Source organism: Vigna unguiculata, chromosome 8, assembly GCF_037176805.1.
Source record: "Vigna unguiculata cultivar grain cowpea cultivar isolate G323 ecotype 2 chromosome 8, ASM3717680v1, whole genome shotgun sequence".
NCBI classification, from domain to species: domain Eukaryota; kingdom Viridiplantae; phylum Streptophyta; class Magnoliopsida; order Fabales; family Fabaceae; genus Vigna; species Vigna unguiculata.
In genome coordinates, this window is record NC_140799.1 from 33,516,136 (window position 1) to 33,538,128 (window position 21,993).

General features: G+C 29.0%; 2 protein-coding genes across 3 annotated transcripts; one reads left to right on the forward strand and one right to left on the reverse strand.

The window, feature by feature from the left end:
• Nucleotides 1–13,705: 13,705 nt before the first annotated feature.
• LOC114193087 (APO protein 3, mitochondrial-like) lies at nucleotides 13,706–16,753 on the reverse strand. Its single transcript, XM_028082782.2, has 2 exons — nucleotides 16,259–16,753; nucleotides 13,706–15,590 (listed from the first exon to the last, which is right to left on the reverse strand). The coding sequence occupies exons 1-2, from the start codon at nucleotides 16,645–16,647 to the stop codon at nucleotides 14,693–14,695; spliced, it is 1,287 nt and encodes a 428-aa protein (XP_027938583.1). The 5' UTR covers nucleotides 16,648–16,753; the 3' UTR covers nucleotides 13,706–14,692.
• Nucleotides 16,754–19,486: 2,733 nt separating this feature from the next.
• On the forward strand, nucleotides 19,487–21,753 carry LOC114195440 (ferritin-2, chloroplastic-like). 2 transcript variants are annotated; one of them, XM_085665727.1, is made up of 9 exons: nucleotides 19,487–19,621; nucleotides 19,738–20,059; nucleotides 20,159–20,242; nucleotides 20,326–20,386; nucleotides 20,481–20,568; nucleotides 20,728–20,789; nucleotides 20,941–21,006; nucleotides 21,217–21,280; nucleotides 21,367–21,753. In XM_085665727.1, exons 2-9 carry the CDS (start codon nucleotides 19,761–19,763, stop codon nucleotides 21,414–21,416), a joined length of 774 nt encoding a protein of 257 aa, XP_085521853.1. In that variant the 5' UTR covers nucleotides 19,487–19,621; nucleotides 19,738–19,760; the 3' UTR covers nucleotides 21,417–21,753. The 2 variants fall into 2 exon arrangements, with proteins under 2 accessions (XP_085521853.1, XP_085521854.1); XM_085665728.1 differs by lacking the exon at nucleotides 19,487–19,621 and having other exon boundaries at nucleotides 19,651–20,059.
• Nucleotides 21,754–21,993: the final 240 nt, after the last annotated feature.

The following is a 21,993-nucleotide window of genomic DNA, read 5'->3' on the forward strand; positions in this document are numbered from 1 at the left end:
AATTCGTCTTGCATAAAAGTATCCGAGAAAATGAAGTGAAGATAGGTGCAAGCATGAATGAAAAGAAAACCGATCCTTGTGATTGCTGGTGATATTTTATTTTGGTAACCCCCACCTAAGCGTGAAAAGGACTTGTAGCCAACCGTTCTTTACATTCTATAAATTAATTTGCAATATTCATTTGTATTATCATAACCCACCCATTGTTTAATGGTTTTATTTGTTATTATATAGCATAGACCCACTAGCCACTTCCAAACAAAACCACATTTCTGAATTTTAATTTAGAAGTTTGGACCCATATCCACTAAATTCATGATTCATCTACTCATGATAATGTACTGAAAACATTTCTTTGCATTACTTTTTTGTCTGTTTCTTTTCTCGCAATAATTTTTCCCCCTCCTCTCCATGAACAAATATTCACACTTTTGCATTCAAGGGGAACTTTCGCTTTCTGGCCTTTTGTAGAACCACGTAATTTCGTATAGGGCACTTTATTTATCACTTTCTTTTGTTTTTTCTTTATTATGTCCGGTGGCCACTTTAACCATTTCGATTTCTAAAAAGTCAAAAAGATAATTTTTTTTTTTAAAATAGTAATAAATTTAAGATCCGATTTCCTCTCTTTCTTGATTTGGCATACCATTTTGGTTGCACCCACCGTATATGTGTATGCGAAGAGAGGTTATATATTTTGATCTGTGATGCGGTACAGAAGAATATGGTGAGGGAGGTGTGAGCAGAGTGAAGTGCGAAAGGAGTAAAATCACGAGGTTGATAAGATAAAGAGTATCCCACTAAGTTTCTGAGTTTCATCCTCTTTTGTCGCTACATAGAACAGCATCGACGTCTCAATTAATGTTGTTTGTCTGTTGCATTGTTGATTCATGTTTGAACAAGGGGGTTGGAGTGTTGAAAGAACGGGGTTTTATGACGACTCAGAACTATGGTTTTTGGTTCTGGTTTTGGGTGGGGCTACCTAGCTTTTATTATTCTCTCATGTCACCTGCACCTATGCATTACTCTTCTTCTTCTCACTACCAACAACATTTAACATCCATTGTTTGTTTGTATCCTATGTAAGGTAATGTTCCTTTAGGAGAGAGAAAGAGTTGTGAAAAATGAGTTTTTTATTTTTTATTTTTTATTTTTTATTTTTTATTTTCAATATCTAATTATTTGGGTATTGGAGATAATGTGAAATGATTAGTTTGAAGGGATAATAAGAACCGTTGTTTATTATCCCTAATAATGAGCATTTGAAATGTGGCATTATTGACGTATGGTTTTTGAAGAGGGAATATATACCTAAAATTTATGAAGACCAATGAGGTCACCCACATGATCTTGCTTCTTGCGACACAAATAAACGGACCATGTAGAAACACGTGGGTAAATGTCCCCTCCTTCTTCTTCTTTTTCAACAAAATTCCAACATAAAAGATTATGCTCTAATTTCGCCCCCAAAAAATATATGTATACACTTCATTTCAAAACAAAATAATAAAAAAATATAGCAAAGGTTGAGAAAATAAGATAAACAAAAAGAACTGCACGTCGATGATGTCTATTCTAATAATTTGGAATTGACTACTCACTTTGAGAGATAACTTCAAAAGAATATAAATATGAGAAGAGAAAAGAAGAAGAAATCATTACTCTGATAAATTACTTCATGTCTTTGTAAGAATCTAAATATGACAAGAAAAGAGAACAATACAAAATATTAAGAGCGTTCTATCTATGTACAGAGCAAATAAAAATATCTTTAATATTTAAAATTTTCAGAGGCATTTTGTTAGTTACTATTAAATTAATTATAGTCGCACGTAAAACTTGGGAATTATCTTGATTCTTCATTTTCTTAGTTTATATAATAGTTTATTTTGTTATTACCGCACATGAAAAAGTAGAATTATTTTTTACCAGAAACAAACTGTATAATCCATTACGGGAGAATTCATAATCTATTATACACTTCTCTCCTCATGATAATAATCGTAGTAATATAAATATAAATAATGTCAATAAAAGAAATAAAATAATAATAACATAATAACAGTATAAATAATAAAATTTTAATGCTAACAAAAACAATGCTAAAATTAAAAACATCAAAATTCTACTATTCTTCCATCAAATAATCTCTATTTTTTTTTTCACCTATTTTTATTAGATTAAATCACCTCTATTTTTACTATATTTCTTACTTATTTCACTCATTTTCTTTTCTCTTTCCTCTTTAGTAAACGTGTCATTTCTAATGAACCACATTTTGTTAAAAAGGTCAAAATTTTGTGTCCATCGTATTTTATCCTATTCTAAGAGATATAGGCATGTGATTTGTTGAAATCTTATTATTCTATTTGAATATTCCTTCAAGTTAGTAGGGCGCATTATTCTTAGTCACATACATGTACGTTCATATCGTGCTGACATAAATAAATAACTCAGTAACACAAACAAATAGATCATTAAAGAACTTTAGATGAGTAGATGAAATATAAAAAGAAAATAACAAATTAAAAGTGAGTTAAATATGATTTTTATTCTTAAATTTTTTGTGAAATTTTAAATTAGTCTATTTTTTTAAACTTTAATTTAATTTAATTTCTCAATTTTAGAAATGTATTCATTAGTTCTTTTAATCAGATTTTATTAAATTTATTTAATATTTCAAACTCATCTCATGATAGTATTTGATTTATTATATTGTTTATCACATTTTCTCTTAACTGAGAATAACATTTAAACGTAATATAAATTTAAAAAAATTAAATTAAAATGACTAAATTCATGTATTTTCAAACATGGAGAACTAAACAAATTCAAAATTTTAAAGTTTTAAAGAAAAGTAATTTTTATTTTCACTCAAAGATTAAAAAAACATTTGATTCATTAAAAATGCATAGAATTATGTTAATGTTAGGATGAAATTGTAAAGTTTTATTGAAAAATGAAAACATGGAATGAATAACTTTTAGACTGGACCCGTGATGTAGCATAGATTTTCAGACTTTAGACTAAAACAATGGGCGACAAATGAGTGGAACGTTTGCAATGGTTCTCGAAAGTAACAGATCCAATAATTGAATGCTTGGAAAAAGTGCCACTTTTCATTGGGGATGTTTTATTTTATGTACTTCTACTTAATTTTCCTCACCCAATTTAAACTATTTTAATTGTATAAATTTTATAATTTAAAATCCATCTAATAGTATATTTCAACCATGATTAATTAAAACTGGTTTTACCTAGTTTTTAGAGAAATAGGTCATAGATTATTTTTCTTTGTACAAATGTTTCATAATTCATTATAGCAAACATGAAGTGATATTCACCACACTTTACATAAGAATATTTTGGAGTTCGTATTGACAACTTTGTTTCACATTCAAGGACTACATCACATGTTTAATCGCATTTACACAAACCAACATTCCTGCCAAACAAATTAAAAAATATGCAAACTCGAATGCATTTATGTTAATAATAATAATAATTAAACGTTTTAGGCTTTATAATTATATACTCTTTCCAATGTAAATCGAATTGTAAAGTGGGTTTCTATGTTTAATAGGAATGATTTTAAAAAATATAACTATTAAAATGATGTTAGATTTAAGATATTAAAACTTTAATTATTTGATAATTTATTTTGCAAGTGTTATCATTTTTTAATTTTTTTATATTTATATTTTATCTATCTTTTGCGTACTTACTCGACCCAATACATGTGCTAGGTAATACAGTTCAATAAGATCCATTAAACTTCACCAACAAAAAATGTTACAAAATATTCGGTAATAGAGTGTAACATATAATTATTATTATCATCATCGTATATCTAGGGTAATTTGTTATTTTATTGATATTATATGATATCCATTACCAATTTTATCACATGGACCTTAGAGCCCAAAAACCCTATAAACACAATTAGACCCTGTTCTTTTGAAGGGATGTACTGTTTAAGAGGATTGGAGAGGAAGGCATGGAGAGTGATCACCTTGTTCTTTTTTGGGTGATGCAAGGGAATGGCAAGGATGGATTAGAGGGATGGCTAAAAAATTTCATCCCTCTACTATGGAAGAGATTAGAAGGTGATGGATACAAAATACTATTTTATCCTCGTCATATTTATTTTTTACCTCTCTTATCCTCGTAATTTTTGACACATGTTCACACAGTGCTGTCTTCTTTCTTATTTCTTCACATAAATTTATCTTTTAATTTTAGTTTTAATTTATTAATAAAAATAAATAAAATTTTATTATTAATAAACATCTAAAAATCTAAAAGTTAAAAATATATAAACAATATATAATTCTATAAAATTTGAAAAAAAGAAAAAAATTTATTAAAAAATGTTACCTATATTATTAACAAACATAATCAAATTAAAAAAATATGTTCATATCAAATAAACAAAAAAAAAATTATATTTCAAAGACTTAAAAACAAAAAATATATATATAACATAAATAAATTATTTTTCATGTAAATATTAAATTGATAAATGTTAAATTTAATTTCATACCAAATAAATTTGATTATTCATTTTTTTATAAATATATTTATATTATTTCACACAATTAATAGAAATTAAATAAATTATTCTAAATGATTTATATAGCATTTTATATTACTTTTAACATTAGGGATATTTTGGTAATCTCATATTTTTATCTATTAATTTTTTGTTAATATGTCGCATCACTCAATTCAATCACAAACTTTCACAAATTTCACTCTCTAATCTACTCTAAAATCACCTCCTAATCCCTTAAAAAGAACAACATCGACTTCACCCTCTAATCCTTTCCATCTCTTCCTCTCCCTCTCCTTCTAATCCTTCCTCTCAAAAGAACATAGCCTTAGTGTTCCTAAGAGAAGACACACATTCTCACTCTACAGATCATATATCTTTTAGTGACTTGAGCGTCAAAGAGTCTTTTGTAAGTTGATCTTCTCTGTTTCAACCCCTAAGAGCATCCAATATGTTAGCATATGCCCATGTTTTAGGCCCACTTACTTGTGGTTTATAGGGTTAGCTTTGTGTATATATAACACACCTCTTGTAACATTTTATATACACTCAATAATATATAATCCTCTTTTTCATATTTTTCTTTGTTTTTTACATGGTATCAGCGCCCCCCAAACAATCCATGATTGAAAAGAGATTCTTAACGTAATTCTTATTTCCTAAACCCTAAGTCCTTAACCTCTTTCGCAAATGTTATGATTAAGAAAAGGATTGTATATTATTGAATGTGAATGAAATGTTGTAAGAGGTCTGTTATATATACACATACAAATCTAACCCTATAAACCACAAGTAAATGAGCATAAAACATGGGTCTATCTATGCTAACATCCCTTGTATCCACCAAAGCCTAAAAATTCTCCTATATCCACCAAAGGAGATTCTAGACCACCAGTTGCAGCTCCTCCTTTTTCTTTCCTCTTTCTCCTCCTCCTCTTTCTCTTATTCCCAACCATATCTTCTTAATACACAAAATAATCTCATTAGATTTGACAAAAAGATTGAAAATCATTTTACTACATATTTACTAATAGAAATATCTATTAATAATAGGAATCACAAATTACCAACAGAATTTATCGTGAGATACATGATACAAATTATAATTTATCAAACAAATCCTATCAACAAATTTAAATGATACGTTCATTACAATTGAAAATATCCGCAGGTAATTTAAATTTTAAAATTATTGATAAAAATTCGTTGAAATTTTGAATTTATCAAAAAATTTATTTATGTTAGTAAAAATTCATCGATAAAGACGAATTTTTATTATTATACCTACGTGAAATATTTATGCTTAATTAAGAATTTCATAGATAGAATTTTTTAACTTTAAGATTCTTTTAATGACAAATGTATATTATATATTTTTGTATAAATTGTGTATTGTTATACAAGTAAATTCTTAATAGACTATGTTGTATTTATATGTTTTTATAATATAAAATTATTATTCTCTATTTTATTTTTGTCATGGATTAACATTAATCAATAAATCATATCATTTGTTGGTATCAATTATATTGCACAATTATTATTAATTTATGGATCAATTTAGTGATCAATTTAGATACTAATCAATACAATAAAAAATTATTTGTTACTAAAATAATCACTATTATATATAAAAAATTATAATTGGTCACTTTGGTAACTAATTAATTAGAGACTAATTTAGAAACTAACTCATTTTGGTTGCAAAAATCTAGGTAACTAATTTTTAGTGACCAATTTTCTTTGGTAGCTAAAACCATGGTAATTAATTTTAAAGGCCAATTTAGTGAGCAATTATATTTTTTTATTCATAATAGTGACTATTTTAGTAGCCAATAATTTTTTATTTTATAAATTTGTATCTAAATTGGTTACTATAATGACTGACCATATCCTCTCACACGCAGTTACAGTTCAAACATGAGAAATGAATTAGTAGCTAATTAGGCTTCAACAATGCTCATAATATATTGTGAATAATATATTATATAATTGGATATGATACTCTTTATAATCGTTTTAGAATTCATAATCTAATATATTAGCTTATTTATTCAATGTTTATGGAGCTATACTTATTATCTTCACACGAAAACAATTGATTAATATAAGTGTCCGACTGAAATTAAATTTTGAGATGCATCTTACAAAAATATTTCCAAAAGAATTATATCTAATTTATGTATATTAATTATTAATTAATGCACAATGATTTACGGTAAGTTTTGAAATTTGATTAAAGATTTTAGAATTCTGAACATATAATTTAGCTATGTATCATTGATTTATTTATTTTATCGAATAACTTTAGTGGGTTGGTTACAGTTATTAACTCTCCTAAAAACATTACTAAACTTTTTTCTTGTGCTGCGTATCTAGCTAAATTATCCTATAAAAGGAAGAACCTTAATAATTGGTTAGATTCTTGCAATATATATGTTCTATTTAATATTTGTTGTTTGCAATCATCTTTGTCTAAAGATATATTAGTGTAAGATTTGTTGTCATTGATGACGTGTCTTCTACCCTTCTCTCTTATTCTAGAACTCAAATAAAATAACTTATTTCATTGTGTTGCGTAGCGTATGTGCTTCAACTATATATTTATTTAATTTGCATTTCTATTTCTTTAAAAGTCTATATTTTATATAAATTACAAAGAGTGCTTTGGACAATTAAGTGCTATGTTTCTAAAAAACAATAAAATAAAATGTTGTATAAATGAGTTCACTTAAGCTAAGTTTTCCAAGTTAGAATTTTAGTTATTAAAAAATTCACAAATATTTAGATCAATTTACTTGTGAATATAATTAGGGCCATGGCCGTAATTAAATTTAATTATGATAAGATAATTTTCTATAATATAAAAAAAATCGGGTTAGTTAAATAAGATTTAATTACAGTAGTAAACTATTCTCCTAAGAAAACTATCTGTCTGTACTTATTTATATCAATTTTTTTTCACGTGCATGAGTGCTTTTTAATTTGATAATTAATTGGTTATAAATTAATTTGTCTGGAACACAAAAATTATGAGAAGTGATTTTTAAAAAAATATTTTTTGTCGTATATATATTTATATTAATATTGGAAACATGATTAGATGTATTACTATTTAAATGTAGTATAATTTATAGTTTAGAGTATGAAAATAGTGGTTGGTTTATTCAAATGTGATTGCTGTGTAGTAATGATGAATGAAATAATAATGGTGGCGTACGATCACAAAGTGACGCCTCTATTTATTAATATTATTCACTCCTAACATATATTGCGGCTCGTTATTGTCCTAGAGATGTAATTTACATAACTTTTCTTTGTAAAAACAATTCCGTTTTCTTTAATTGTTGTTTATGATTATGAATGGCATTGCCTTGCATGCAGTTCAGTCAATTGAAGCTAAAAGTTTTGACTGTGGTAATTAACTTGGTTGAGAGGAGTGTAACCACACCAATGGTCTGCATGAGGAGATCGGAAAATGCAGAAAAAATGGTGAAAAAAGATATCATAAGGAAAGAAAAAGCAAGAGAGGAGAAGAGAGATTTTAGAGTTGCACAGAAAAAGTAGAACAGGGTAAATGGAAGTTGGTGTTGGAAGAGTGATTGTGTTTGGTCCAAAGTGACACCAGACAACATATACATATTTCAAAGATAGACAGGTAAATAGGTAAATGGTGATGAAGATGCACATGATGCGTGTGAGTGAAACGGGACCAAAAACTACTTTGACAATTTGCTGCTTCAGTCACCGACAGGGGTATCTACCACCTAGATTCATTTTCTGACACTCCTTGTCTCTCTCCCATTAAGCTACTCGTACGTACAAACAAACTCAAACCTCAAACATTAATCTTCTGTTCACTCACTTTATATCATATTAATGTATTTGTTTTAGTTTGCCCTAATCTTCAAATCGGCTTCTTTTTCTCATTTAGACTGAAGGTGATTAAGGAAAAACATTCTTAATGAAATTGTATTGGTGAGTTTGGTCTTTGTAAAATCATGACTTCATCCTACACCTACAAACTGGTCTCTCTTCTTCATTTCACCCTCTCTCATTGCTAACGTACTACGTTCTTTGTTATTTCAAAAACAATAAATTTATTTAAATACCCTATATTTTGAATAATTATATTTTTAAAAGGATGAAATGAACTTTCAAAGTGATGCTAACTAAAATTAAATTTCTTAAATATGATGCTAAATATTTTTTAATATAATTATTATTATCTATTTCATATATTATTACAAATGAAAATATTAAAATATTGATTGATTAATTATTTACTATTAAGGTTGCAACAAAAATTATGCTGTGGAAAGCTTAATATTTTAAATTTATTTAAAATATTCGCCAACTTTAATTGTTCATAGTTTCTTCTTATATTTTAAGATTCTTAATTAATGAGTTCTTTTATCATTAGAATATAACTAATTTACAAAACTATCTTAAAAAAATTAATGAAACTTTTATTGGTATAAAGTAAAATATTTTATTGATACTAAATACACTAATATATAGTTGAACTACGTATTACTGGTATTCTCAACGGATCTTCAAAATATAAAAATCTTAACATTTTTTAATTAACAAAACCAATAAGAAGATATATTATTAAGTTTGGCAATAGTAAATAATACATGAACTAAAATCAATACTAGTTAAAAAGAACATCAACATTAATACAAATCTCTATAATTAAGATTTCAAAATATTTAATTTAGAGTTTCTCTTATCTATTTTTGCATGGTCTATTATATAACCTCTAACAGTTAAACTATTCACAAATGTTCAAATCTACTAATTTTATATTTGAAATGTTTAATTATTAATGAGAACAATAGGTTGAAGATCTTATAGCCCTAAAAAAAATGTTTGAAAAACTTAATAAGATGCAAATACATATATGTTTTGAGTTATTAAAGGAAGTATATCTTTTAAGGTGTTACTATTAAGTAAAATATCATCTTTAAGTTACAGTTTTATCATGAATATTATTTTATATTATTCTTTTAAGGTTTCTTTGTTATATTAAATGATCCACTATTAAAAGTTAAGATAAGATACTATCTAAAAGTCAAGATAAGATGTGAGATTAAGGGCTATTAAAAGATGTGTTTTAAATATAAAAGTAAGAAAAAAAAAATTCTCATCTGCTACACATCAATGCACTCTGCAAAGTAAGCATATAAACTAAAAATAAGTAAACAAGGTTATTTTATTAAGAAAGTAAGTTAATATCACTTATATGCACAATACTCTTCTGTACTCATAAAAAGCTAATATCACTTATATTGCCAACTAAAGATTTCTCTGAAAAGGTGTACAACAATCCATTCTAAGAGCTTGATCTATTTTAAGTAGTGCTAATTTATAAAATAATTTATATAAGAGCTTACTCATTCCAAATTGTATTAAAAGTTTTACAATAATTCATATTAAGAAGTTAAATTCCATCGATTGTACTAAATGTTGCATACTATTTTATTTAATTACGTATTTTATATTTTATAATTTATAATTTTATAATGTTAATCAAATTTAAAATAATTTTTATTAAATACCATAAATCTTTGATAAAAATGGTCTCTTATAATAAAATATTCTTTTACCACATTTAACTAGGTTGATAGTGTATAGTAATTATCATGTCACATATTTAACATAAACATCTAATTATAGGGAGTCAATGGAGAAGTTTTACAATTTAGATGATCTAATAATAGGTCACAAAAATTCAATAGGAACTCAATTGAGAGTTTCTAACTTTGTCGGAGACTCAAAACATAATTAAACCAAAAAATAATTGGTCACTGTAATAACCAATTTAAATATCAATTTATAAAATAAAAATTATTGGTAACTAAAATAATTTAAAAAATTATAATTAATCTCAAAATTAGTAACTAAAACAGTTTCTATCATGAATTGATCTCTACACTAGTAATTAATATTAACTACTACTAGCGTAAACACAAGCGCTATTGCGCCTGTGTGTACGCATTTTTTACGTATGTATGATATTATATTAGTAGGTGATGATATTGTATTATTATTAAATTAATATAAAATAAAATTATATTTATTAAAAATAAAATGGAATATATCAGAAAAGATGAGAGAAAAACGGTTGATAAATGGAAAAAAGAGAAGAAAGAGATTAAACGATTTTATAAAAAGTTTGTAAAAATAATAGTCAATTTTAAAAAACTGAATAAATAATTATATTTTAAAGGAAAAGTTAGAATTTTTAAATGTGAACACAAAAGAGAAAATAAAAATAACGGTCAATTTTAAAAAATTTAATAAATAATTATATTTAAAGAGTAAAATACGAAGTGACTTCAAAAGATTTTTAATTCATCTTTCTATAAGCTCAAACAAACAAAAATGTTGTTATTAAACACATCAAACTAATATATTTCAAATTTAGTTATTATATACTCAAATATCATATGGAGTCATATTTCATTTAGTAATATACTAAATTTTCTTTTTTTTTTCTTTTTATCAGCTAAATATACTAAGTATTTTTAACGTTTAAGTTTTGCGCAAAGTCATTGGATGTACTCATAATGTTAAATCAACTATTAACTAAATTAAACTATGTTTATATTACTCTTTTTTTAAAATATATAAAAAAAAAATCTTTCAAAAAAAGGACTGTTAGAGTTAGGACTACTTCTTAGGATAAGAATAATTTGAAAATTTTAAAGTAAAGCTCATTATGTGACATGACACCAAGACAAGACTTGATATTAATTATTCGTCAATATAAAAGGGCACTCAAAGAATAATCCATTATATCTTTTGTCTACCATGATGGTTACTTTAATTTCGTTGCTCAATATTTAAATTTGACATTCAAAAGTGTGAGTCACTTCTTTATTATAAGTTTTAAACTTTTAAAATTAAATAAAATATAATTTATAAATTTTAGGTCAAAATTTAAAAATTTGTATCTCATGGATTACAACGTAAATTATCCGTTTAATTCTCACGATCTTTTAATTTTAGTATCTTTAGTCCACATATTTTGTCGGCATGCGTGACTCAATCAATGACATATGGTGATTTTTTTCTATTTTGAAATAGATCACTTTAGCTAGCACCTTAAAAACCATTCACAATCGTTTGAGAAATCAAAACTTATTTATTTCGAACGAATAACATAGTTTTTTTAAAAAATAACTTAAAATTAACTCAAAATATTTTAAACTAACTAAAAACACAGTTTATTTTAAATAATAATTTTAATATATTTTTCAAAGTTAAAATGACCACGCACAAAGTTACCTAATATTTTTAATTTTATAGATACTAATGTGATAATGGTTTACCTTTTTGAGTTATCTATAAACTATTGATTCTCACAGTAAGGGAACCTCAGGGCTATGACACCTCAAAAAAGTTAAATTTTATTAATGGCAGTATAATATTAGTTGTGATCATCTATTTCATTGAATGGAAAACAATTAAAATTAAAATATTTTATTTTTGGCCTCTCATTCTAAAGCTATGTCTCCACTGCTCTCACATTAGCTAGTTCAATGTGAAAACTTGTAATAAGTTAGAGTTTTTTCTTATTCATTATGATCTGAATAAGAAGTTCAGAAGAATTTTTTTATTTGAGAGCATAGGTAAGGGCATGTCTTGAATTTGACATAAATTGCTCTTACGTACTGAATACCAAGTGTGGTTTGTTTTATATCACAGATCTGCAGTCAATGCATTGTACCTGTTCTTATATTTTATTTATGGTGACCAATTTTTGTTAGAAAAGCTAAAAACATATGCAAAATTTAAATATGTTGTGGGGAAAGAGAAGAGAAACATGCAAATTCCAAAAGTGATTCGAGTAACAAAACAAACAATAAGGACAAACAAAATTAAACAAGAATAAAATATCATAAAATTTACACTTCCATGCATAGTAGGTACACCTTTTAAAAAAGGAACATGGTAAAATCTCAAGAACAAAGCTAGCAATTATGTAGACTAGAAACATAGAACTAATAATGACATTGTTCATAATTACAACTTACAAGTAATCACTTGATTAAACAATAATTGAGATATAAGTAAGTGCTCTTGGATAAAAGAAAGGAAATCCACTAGGGTCAACTCAGTGATAAAAAAAATTGAAGTTGTAAATTCTGATGTCATTGTTTTGTTTGGATTGAATACATGAAAAAGTGAAAAGGAAGGTGTGGAAAATTTTGAGCACAGGAATCCTATGATAGGTAATGGGTATGTCTGGAATTCAATATTGAATATTTTGATTAATTAATTGATGATGTTCATGTGAGTGTGAATTTGTTCTCTTTTATTGCGACTGTGACACTGAAAGAGTTCAAAATTTTGAAGTGTACAATTGGAGGGTCCCTCGTTCATGATGCATAGTGTAATTTTGGGTAGTACGTTCATGAAGGGAACACACTCTACACACCAACTCATACATTTTGACATATACAATAAAGTAGTATCACAGTTTTCTTGTTAGTGTGTCTCCTTCAGGTGAATTTTCGTAATTAATTAATTTCAAAGCTACTACTCCTAAAGTGTTTCTGCCACTGCACCTATTAATCTAGGAGGGAATTCTGTGACTCTGAATGACTAATTTATTCCATGCCTCGTTTAAGAAATTTCATTTCAAGTTTGAAAGAGACTACAGAAATCACGTGAATTTGAAAGTGATCTCCATGATGTACATTGAGTCCATTATCTTCCTTGGGCCTTTGGTCCTTAACTCATTTAAGTTTGATACTGATATTCTAACAGTTCTTGGTTTGTTCACAAGAAAAAAAAAAGAAGCAGTACTGATGAGCCAATTGAAGAAATGGTGCTTTAATAATGCACAACTAACTCAATAATGTTGCTTCCTAAGTTCGATTAAAATTAGAAGTTTCTATGGAATTATTTTTTGTATTAACATTCTATTTGAAATTTCAAAACAGTCACTGCATATAATTTGTCTGATAATCTCGAGAACCGCACCTTTAGAAATGAACACAAAAGGCTAAAACATATCTTATGGAGAGCAACTCAGAAGTTAGTCATAAAAATCTATTGGTCCATTTGGAAAAGAAAAAAAAAAAGCAGAGAAAAAACAACGCAAATAATGATTCCTCTTTATTTGATGAAAAATAAAAATTGACTTTATAAACAAAATTTTCTTTTTTTTTCCATTTTGTTTCCTATTTGACAACCAAAGGTAATGTTATAACTCCCACCCAGTAGATGAGATCAGTGTGTTTTCTCTTCATTTCTGCTAATAAAAAGGAAATGAGAGCACACAGAGGAAGAATATTCACTAAATACAATCCAAAAGAAGAAATAATTAAGTAAAATATATTTAAATATACAAAATAAAGCAGAAGCAAAAAATCTAGAGAAGCTCCACTGCTGAGAGAGAAGACTTTTGATAGTCTTCCAAGAATTAGATTGGATCGTACAACAATTTTACCTGTAGTTGCAAGAAGTCTTATTGAACATCCTTTCGAATTCCATCACTCATCTTTAAATTCAACAATGATGGTGCGAAAATTTCTGAGACATTTCAGTTGTTACCCTTCATACCACTGCTTGAAGTAAACTAAACTTACAAGGATTATACCAATAATATGTTGAACTGCAACAAATTAGAGATCGAGTTTACTTTGGTGTCCTGCCTTGGAGATCAGGTTTACTTTGATGCCGGTAAAGAGAATCTTTGTCTAAAAGCATTTAAGTTTGGACTCGGTGCTATACGCCATTCATAGTAGCCAGTGTCAACACAACCTCAAAATAACAAATTCTGCACAAGTTGTGTTGAATCCGCATTGAAGTTTGGACTAGGTGCCATACGCCATTTCATAGTAGCAACTCCAGTGTCAACACCACCTCCAAATAAAAAATTCTGCACAAATTGTGCTAAACCAACTAAATTTGGGAACATGATAACAAAATACCTTTTGGACTTCTTCAAATTCTGATACTTTGTTTCTATTCTGAAGGTAATATGTTAGAGCATAGGCTGTGAAACCTATATTGTCGGAGAAAAGAAAACTAGCTTGAGACACAAAAGTCAAGAGTCCAAGATTATATGAAGTCCAAAGGTTAATTGAGGATAAAATGTATATTTTCAAAAGGGATGGCATTTTAAGCCACAAGATCGACTTCATCTCGATCAGGGGAAACTACGTCTAATCTCATCATGCTCTTATATTGATCAGGAACAGGAGCTCCACCATGCACACAGAGTTCCACCACAGCTGGAGCCTTCCCATAATATCTCTTAAGATTGTTATTCAGAGCAGGTCCATTCAGATCCTCCACATGCCAGACATAATTTGGATCTACAAGATCATCTAATGTTGCCTCTTGCCATGCATGTAAACCATTTCGAGACTGATGCTTTGAAGCCTTGCACATTCTCAACTTATGTCCTTTCGGACCAACCTGGATCTCAGGACAATAGCCACAAGTGTTCACAGCATACTTCTCCATGATCTTCTTTGCACCTGATGACATCTCAATCCATGAGTTCAGTGTATGATTACTTAAATCCCTTAACTTGCATCTTTCTTCATCACTTAGCTGATCCAGACGGTTTATATTGTTCTCCAATAAATTCTGGACCTTCTCTACAGGTTGGTTCAGCAAAGTAGATGAATTCACAGAAGAAGGTTTGTCATTTACAAAAGAACATCTTCCTGCAGTTTCATCCTCTTTAACAACTGATTCAAAATCTACAATTCTTCCTTCAATACAATATACAGGCTTTGTTCTTCTTTTAGTAGGATATTTCTCAAGGTCTAGCCCTGCTTGTATACAGAGTTCAACAATGGCAGGTATACGAGGAATGCTGGACCTTTCATCATGCCCAACTCTTGGCTTACCAACACGATCATAAAGATGAAAGCATTTAGGGAAGCCAACCACATCTCGAACACCTCCCCTTGTCCAGATATGTGTCGCATTCCGGGAAAAACTGTCTGGTCCAGTACATGTTCGAATTTCATGACCAAGATAACCAATGTGGACCTCATTACAAAGCCTGATATGATGAAACAACCATTAAACATGAACACAGCATCATTTAAATCGAACCCTGTAATTTGTTCAGTCCACAAGTCTTACAACTCTAAATGATTATAGATTGATACGAATAAACTAACAAAGAAAGGAAGAACCAAAAGGAGATCACATACAATCAACAACATCCAACCATGAATACTCAAAATTAACACATAAGCAGACCCTGATATAGATATTTAAAATTTAAAAATCATACAAGAGAAGCCTAAAATGAAATTTAAACATCAAACTTTCTTACAACATTTCACTTTTTCTGTGCGAAATGGAAATGCCATTGTGTAAGACCAGTTAACAATTACAGTGAGTTGATTTACTTGTATTCTCACAGACATGAATAATCATGAGCATTTTTCTTACAACATTTTCACTAGGAATTAGCTTCTATTTTTACAAACATTAATTTGATTGTTTTCATCTTTTAGTACTTATGTAACTTCTCCATAGACTTTGTATGTGTCAATATTAGTTTACTGTAGAACCTCAATTGACTCTTTTCTTCTATAGTTACTTACAACATGATTTCTTAGTAGAAACAATTTCTTGGTCAGAAATGCAGTCCTAGAAGCAAGAGACTAAAACCGAAAAGTCAAACGGCTAAACAAGAAACGAAAATACGAACTAATGTACCGGCAGCGCAAAACGGGAATGACTCGAACCAGTTGACTCAGTCCGAATAGGAGCGAGCCACGAGCTTGATAAACGCGATGGGCTACCTCTACCAGTTCCGGCACCAACAACCCGTTCGCCGGTGGTTCCTCCAAAACCCTACATGGCTGCGCTTTTCGCGATTCTCTCTCCGCCTTCGCCCTCTCGATCAGAACCTTCATCGGCGTCACGTACGCCTTCCTCTCAGAATTTCTCCGCCGACGCTTCGGCACGTCGGTGTACGGGAATCCATCTTCGATGAACTCCGTCGACGCTGGCCAAGTCTCCGACGCAAAGGAGAGGGTTAGATTTAAGCGGTGAGATAGTCGCTTCAGGAGTGAAACCTTCAAGAAAATGACGGTGGCACGCATGTCGACGTCGCCGCCGGACCAGGAAATGGTGTTCTAAGCGGAGTGAAAATTGACGTGGCTCAGCCACGGTGTCATTTTGGGGAACGCTGAGTTTTAGTGAAACGATGGGGTCCATAAAGAAGCTTAAACCCGAACTAATGAGCCTACCCAACTTTGGGTTTTTCAGTCCATGAATGACTTTTTTCGGGGAATTTCTTTCTTCCTGCACTCCCATGCTTTCTAAAATTCTAATTGTATCCCAGCTGAAATTAATAGTAAAAGGATAGTGTATGAACTTTTTTTCTTGCTTTAATTATACTTTCAGATTGTACCGTGGATATTCTAGATCGTATAATTAATAATACAATAAATTATATAATTCATATTATATTTTGAATTTAAAAATTCATAATGCAAACTTGAAAGATAATTTGAAATGCAAATAACATTTTAGATTATTTAATTCGTAATAAAAAATTATATTTTAGATTACATAAACTATAATGTAAATTTATAAGATAATTCATAATAATAAAAATTATATTTCAGAAATTGTACGATCCCTAATAAAAATTTATAAGAGAATCCATAATGAAAAATCCATTCTACATTTAGAATCAGTAATGCTAATTTGGAAAGAGAACAAGGGGATGCAAATTTTTTAATACAAGGTAACTAAGTCACTTCATTAAAATTAAGGGGATGTAAGAAGAAAATGTGGAGATGAAGGAAAAAATACTCCTTTCTTTCGGTTGGATGAAAATGAATTTAGGCTCAAGTGATATATATATAGTCTTTACTTGACCCAAACAAAGGCTATTTCTTTATGCACCCCTATAGTTTCTTCCTGCACCTCTACATGAGTGTGCAAAATACAAAAATATATCATCTTCTACAATCCTTCCTCGACTACTTGATTCGCACCCCTCCGGTCTTCTTCTGGTCCTACATTTTCTACTTCTTAAATTTCATTCACTTGAAAAATGTCAACACATTACAATACATTTTAATGGAAGTTTTTCCGATCGATCTTTAATAATGACTTCTGTGCAATTGAAAAGCCTTTTAGACTGTGCAATCCAAAAAACACCTTTGGATTACTCAAATCAAAAGTTTTTCTTTACCACAAAATTACTTTTAGTTTGTAGAAAGTTTTTTATGCAAAAAAACTTTATTTTAGGTGTATAGATTGCTCAATCAATAAGTTAAAGGTATTTTAAATTTGACTTTCGAATTGCACAATTAAATTTTTTTTTACACAAAAAAGTTATTTCCAAATTACATAATTTATAAATAATTTTTTTCATAAACTAAAAGGACAAAAGTGGAAATTTTCATATTTATGAGAGTGGAGAAGGAAAGTGTGAGGGTGCAAAAAAAGAAGTGTTCAAACAAAGTTTTGGAACCAAATAGAAAACAATGGTGTGGGACATTTCTTCCTGCGCCCCGATAAAATCCTTAATTTCCAAAATACCCTTTGCTAAAATTAGGTTTAAACCCTTAAACCCTTCCCCCTTTCCGTATTCAAGCTTTCTCATTCCCTTCACACTTTCACAAAGCATAACACCCTAATTTGTCTTCATTTCATCTATTGAGGGATGGGTCGGGTGTTCTACCATTAGTGGAGGAGGTTGTTTGCAAGTTTTTATTGTATTTTGAATTACATAATACGAAATATAATAAATAAAAAATAAATTAGGGATTGTGTAATTTATAATATTTTTTTTTATTATATTTCAAATTGTATAATTCAAAATATATTTTTATTTAAAATATATTTTTGAATTTAAAAATATATTTCTGATTGTGTAATTTGGTATTATTATTTTTATTAATAGTATTATTAATATTACTTATAATAATAATAATAAAATTTAAATATTTCAAGTTTATTGTTTAAATTGATTGTATTCCCTTTAATATTATTAAGAATAATTTAAATATCTTAATCACAATACATGTACACTAACGACATCCATCAAAATAATTTCAGCTAACGTTTAGAGATTATTCTCATATCAGTATTTCTTATTTATTGTATATATTCATTGTATTTGCCAATAAATTTTAATATTATTAAGAATAACTTAAATATAATGTGATTCTCTTAAATGGATTTCGGATTACACAATATAGAAATAATCACTTTTAATGAGGTATAATTTCGGATTATCATGTTTTATGGTGGTGCCAGTAAAGAAATTGTCAACATGTTATCTTCATACGGATTTAGACTTTTTTTTTAAACAATAACTGAGATTTTACGAGTAGGTTAATTAAAGTGTTGAACAAGAACTAAATTAATTCTCACCAAGTACTAACTGCATTTAACTTATCTAAATGGAAGGTTTTACTTTACTCACATGTTAACAAGTTTCGGTAACAAGAGAGGATTAAGTAGAGTTTTTCTTCTAATACATCAAAAACTATTTTTGGACATGCAAAATTTATTTAGTGAAAGATAGACAAAAGAGAGAAAAAATATAAATATAATAAACAAAAGAGATAAAATATTGCTTCATTTAGTTGCTACAAATTATGAAATATTGTTTCCGCATTTATCGATACGTTTAACTACATTTTGTTACCTTACATTTTAGGCACTTCTTACAGTTAGAGAGAGGGGGACCAAAGGAATAAAATAATAACTTTTCTTTTTCTTTTATTTTTGTTAAATTTAATGTTGTATATAGAAAATGATACAATAATTACTCTCTGCACAACAAAAGTGTGACCATGTCGGTTTATTCTACGTAAATAATTCATTACATAGCAAAATAAACTAAAAATAAAAAATTCATTAAAGAATGAATGCATAACTTGTGATCCATCAATCAAATATTGTTCAGAGAAGAAGAGGGTTGGTTATTGGAAAGAGAGGAAAAGGTGGATTTATAACTAAAGAATCTTATCGTTACAGAATTATTGTTACTATAAAAGAATCGTTCAAAAAAAAATCGATGAACCAGTTCTCAGAGTGAAGCTAGTGTGAAAGGTTAATTATTCTCTAACTCTAATTACTATTACTGTTAGTATCATCATCGTCATCATCATCACTTCTCACGTACCCAAATGATTCTTGTGTTTCCCCCTATCTTTTTCTGATTTCAGAGTGGGTCTGAAATCTTTTGACCATGATATTGGGAAGTTCTTCATCCGTCTGCGTCTCGCTCTCTGAAAGAGTGAAGCTTGGCCCTTCTCTGTCTTCTTCAGGACCCTTTTTCAACCCTGTGAATGGTGTGAGATTCTCCAAGAAAAATGGGGGTTGTGGGGTTGTGGCTAAGGCTATGAACCAACCCATTTTGAATACAGTGTTTGAACCATTTGAGGAAGTGAAAAAAGAGCTTCTTGTCATCCCCACAGAGCTCCATGCATCACTGGCTCGCCAGAAGTACACCGATCAGTCTGAGGCTGCACTCAATGCACAGATCAAGTCAGCTTCATAGTTTCTTTGAGACTATAGCGATTTTCTAAAAAGTATGATGTTTATGCAAATATATCTTACGCTAGCTTTGTTTTGTTTTTGATTCAGCGTGGAATACAATGTCTCTTACGTGTATCATGCCATGTACGCCTATTTCGACAGAGATAATGTTGCTCTGAAAGGATTGGCCAAGTAATAGACTCCAAAATCTCAGGTTCTTCTGTGGTTTGAATTTTACTATCACATAATTCCTGCTAAATTACACAACTTTTCAGATTTTTCAAGGATGCAAGTGTGGAGGAAAGGCAACATGCTGAGTTGATGATGGAATATCAGGCATTTTTCTATATCATTGATTCATATATTTCATTGCAGTAATTTTTCTAGCATTCCTTTTGTAAATTATTTTTATTCCTGGCGATATTACCAGAATAAAAGAGGAGGCAAGGTTCAGCTGCAGTCAATGATAATGCCATTTTCAGAGTTTGATCATGCAGAAAAGGGTGATGCATTATATGGTAAGTTTTTCATATATACGTAATTGATAAACATTTTTTTCTTTTTACCTTGCTTTGCTCATCCTTGATGAGTGTTTTTTGTTCTATTATCTGTACCCTTGAATGGTTTCTGAGTTTCTCTAATTGTACTTATGATATCTGTCTCCTCCAATTTCGCAGCAATGGAACTTGCGTTGTCTTTGGAAAAGATGAACAATGAGAAGCTTCTAAATTTACACAGGGTACAACTTCTTATATTTTTCTGTCAATTCAACTCAAACCCGTTTTAGTCCCACTCTCCCAATGGAATTTTCTATGTATCTTCTCATTTTGCTGTATTTATTCTGTATGACAATGTTATTATGCGAATAACTAGTTTTTATCACTATGCAGTTAGCAAGCGAAAACAACGATGCTCAGTTTGTTGACTTTCTGGAAAGCCAGTTTTTGGTCAATCAGGTAAAGAACAGAAATTAGATGCAGTAAAATTTGACTCCAATTATATGCCGTTTGAACTGTAAAATAGTAAAATTCTTTATTGGATACATTACCAGCATGAAATTCCAATTCTAATTACCAATATTTATGATAGAGGATCTAAATTTTGTCATCTGTTTTGAGTAGTATGAAGAAAAAATGTTCTCATTAGTTTCTGTTTTTTTGCTTAAGGTGGAAGATATTAAGAAGATCTCAGAATATGTGGCTCAGTTAAGAAGGGTGGGCACAGGACATGGTAATTTGTTGCTTTATTATAAACCAAAGGGTTGATTCATATTTGATATGTTTGGTGAAATTGAAGTATTGTGGTTGGACTTGCAGGTGTGTGGCACTTTGATCAGATGCTCCAAAATGGAGGTGGAGCTGCATGATAGCTATCTGCAATGTTGCTATTTCTTGCAATCAACTAAGCAGAAAACATTATGCCCATTCACTCAGATACATACTTTCATCAATCCCGATTCTCTCTCTTCTCCCATGCTTCTTTCTGATTTGTCCATGTTTCTTTTTAATGTTTTTGTTGGAAATGTTATTAGTCTAGTTAAAATAGTGGGGTTGAGGTTAGTTTCCGACTTGAGTGAACCTTGAATCTGGGTGTGCATAATTGTGTTTAATTATTTGAATAAAGATGTCATGATAAAAGAAAAGATGATGATGTATGTTACTCCAATCTTAAATCTAAGATGATTACTCACGTTTCACAATGCATTTTGAATGGGTTCACTTAGGATATATAAATTACGACAAATCAAAAAAGAAATTCATTATATTTTGATTGTTTATACGGTGTCCCTTTAAAAATAAGAATTTTAGTTTCCTTCTAGATGGATTTAATGAAAACATTTTAAGTTTAATAATTTAAAATGATGTGACACTAGTTGACTATCAGACCTCGTTTGAAAGCATCGCTTCTAATTTATTTTATTTTTTTGGTAAATTGATCGTGCC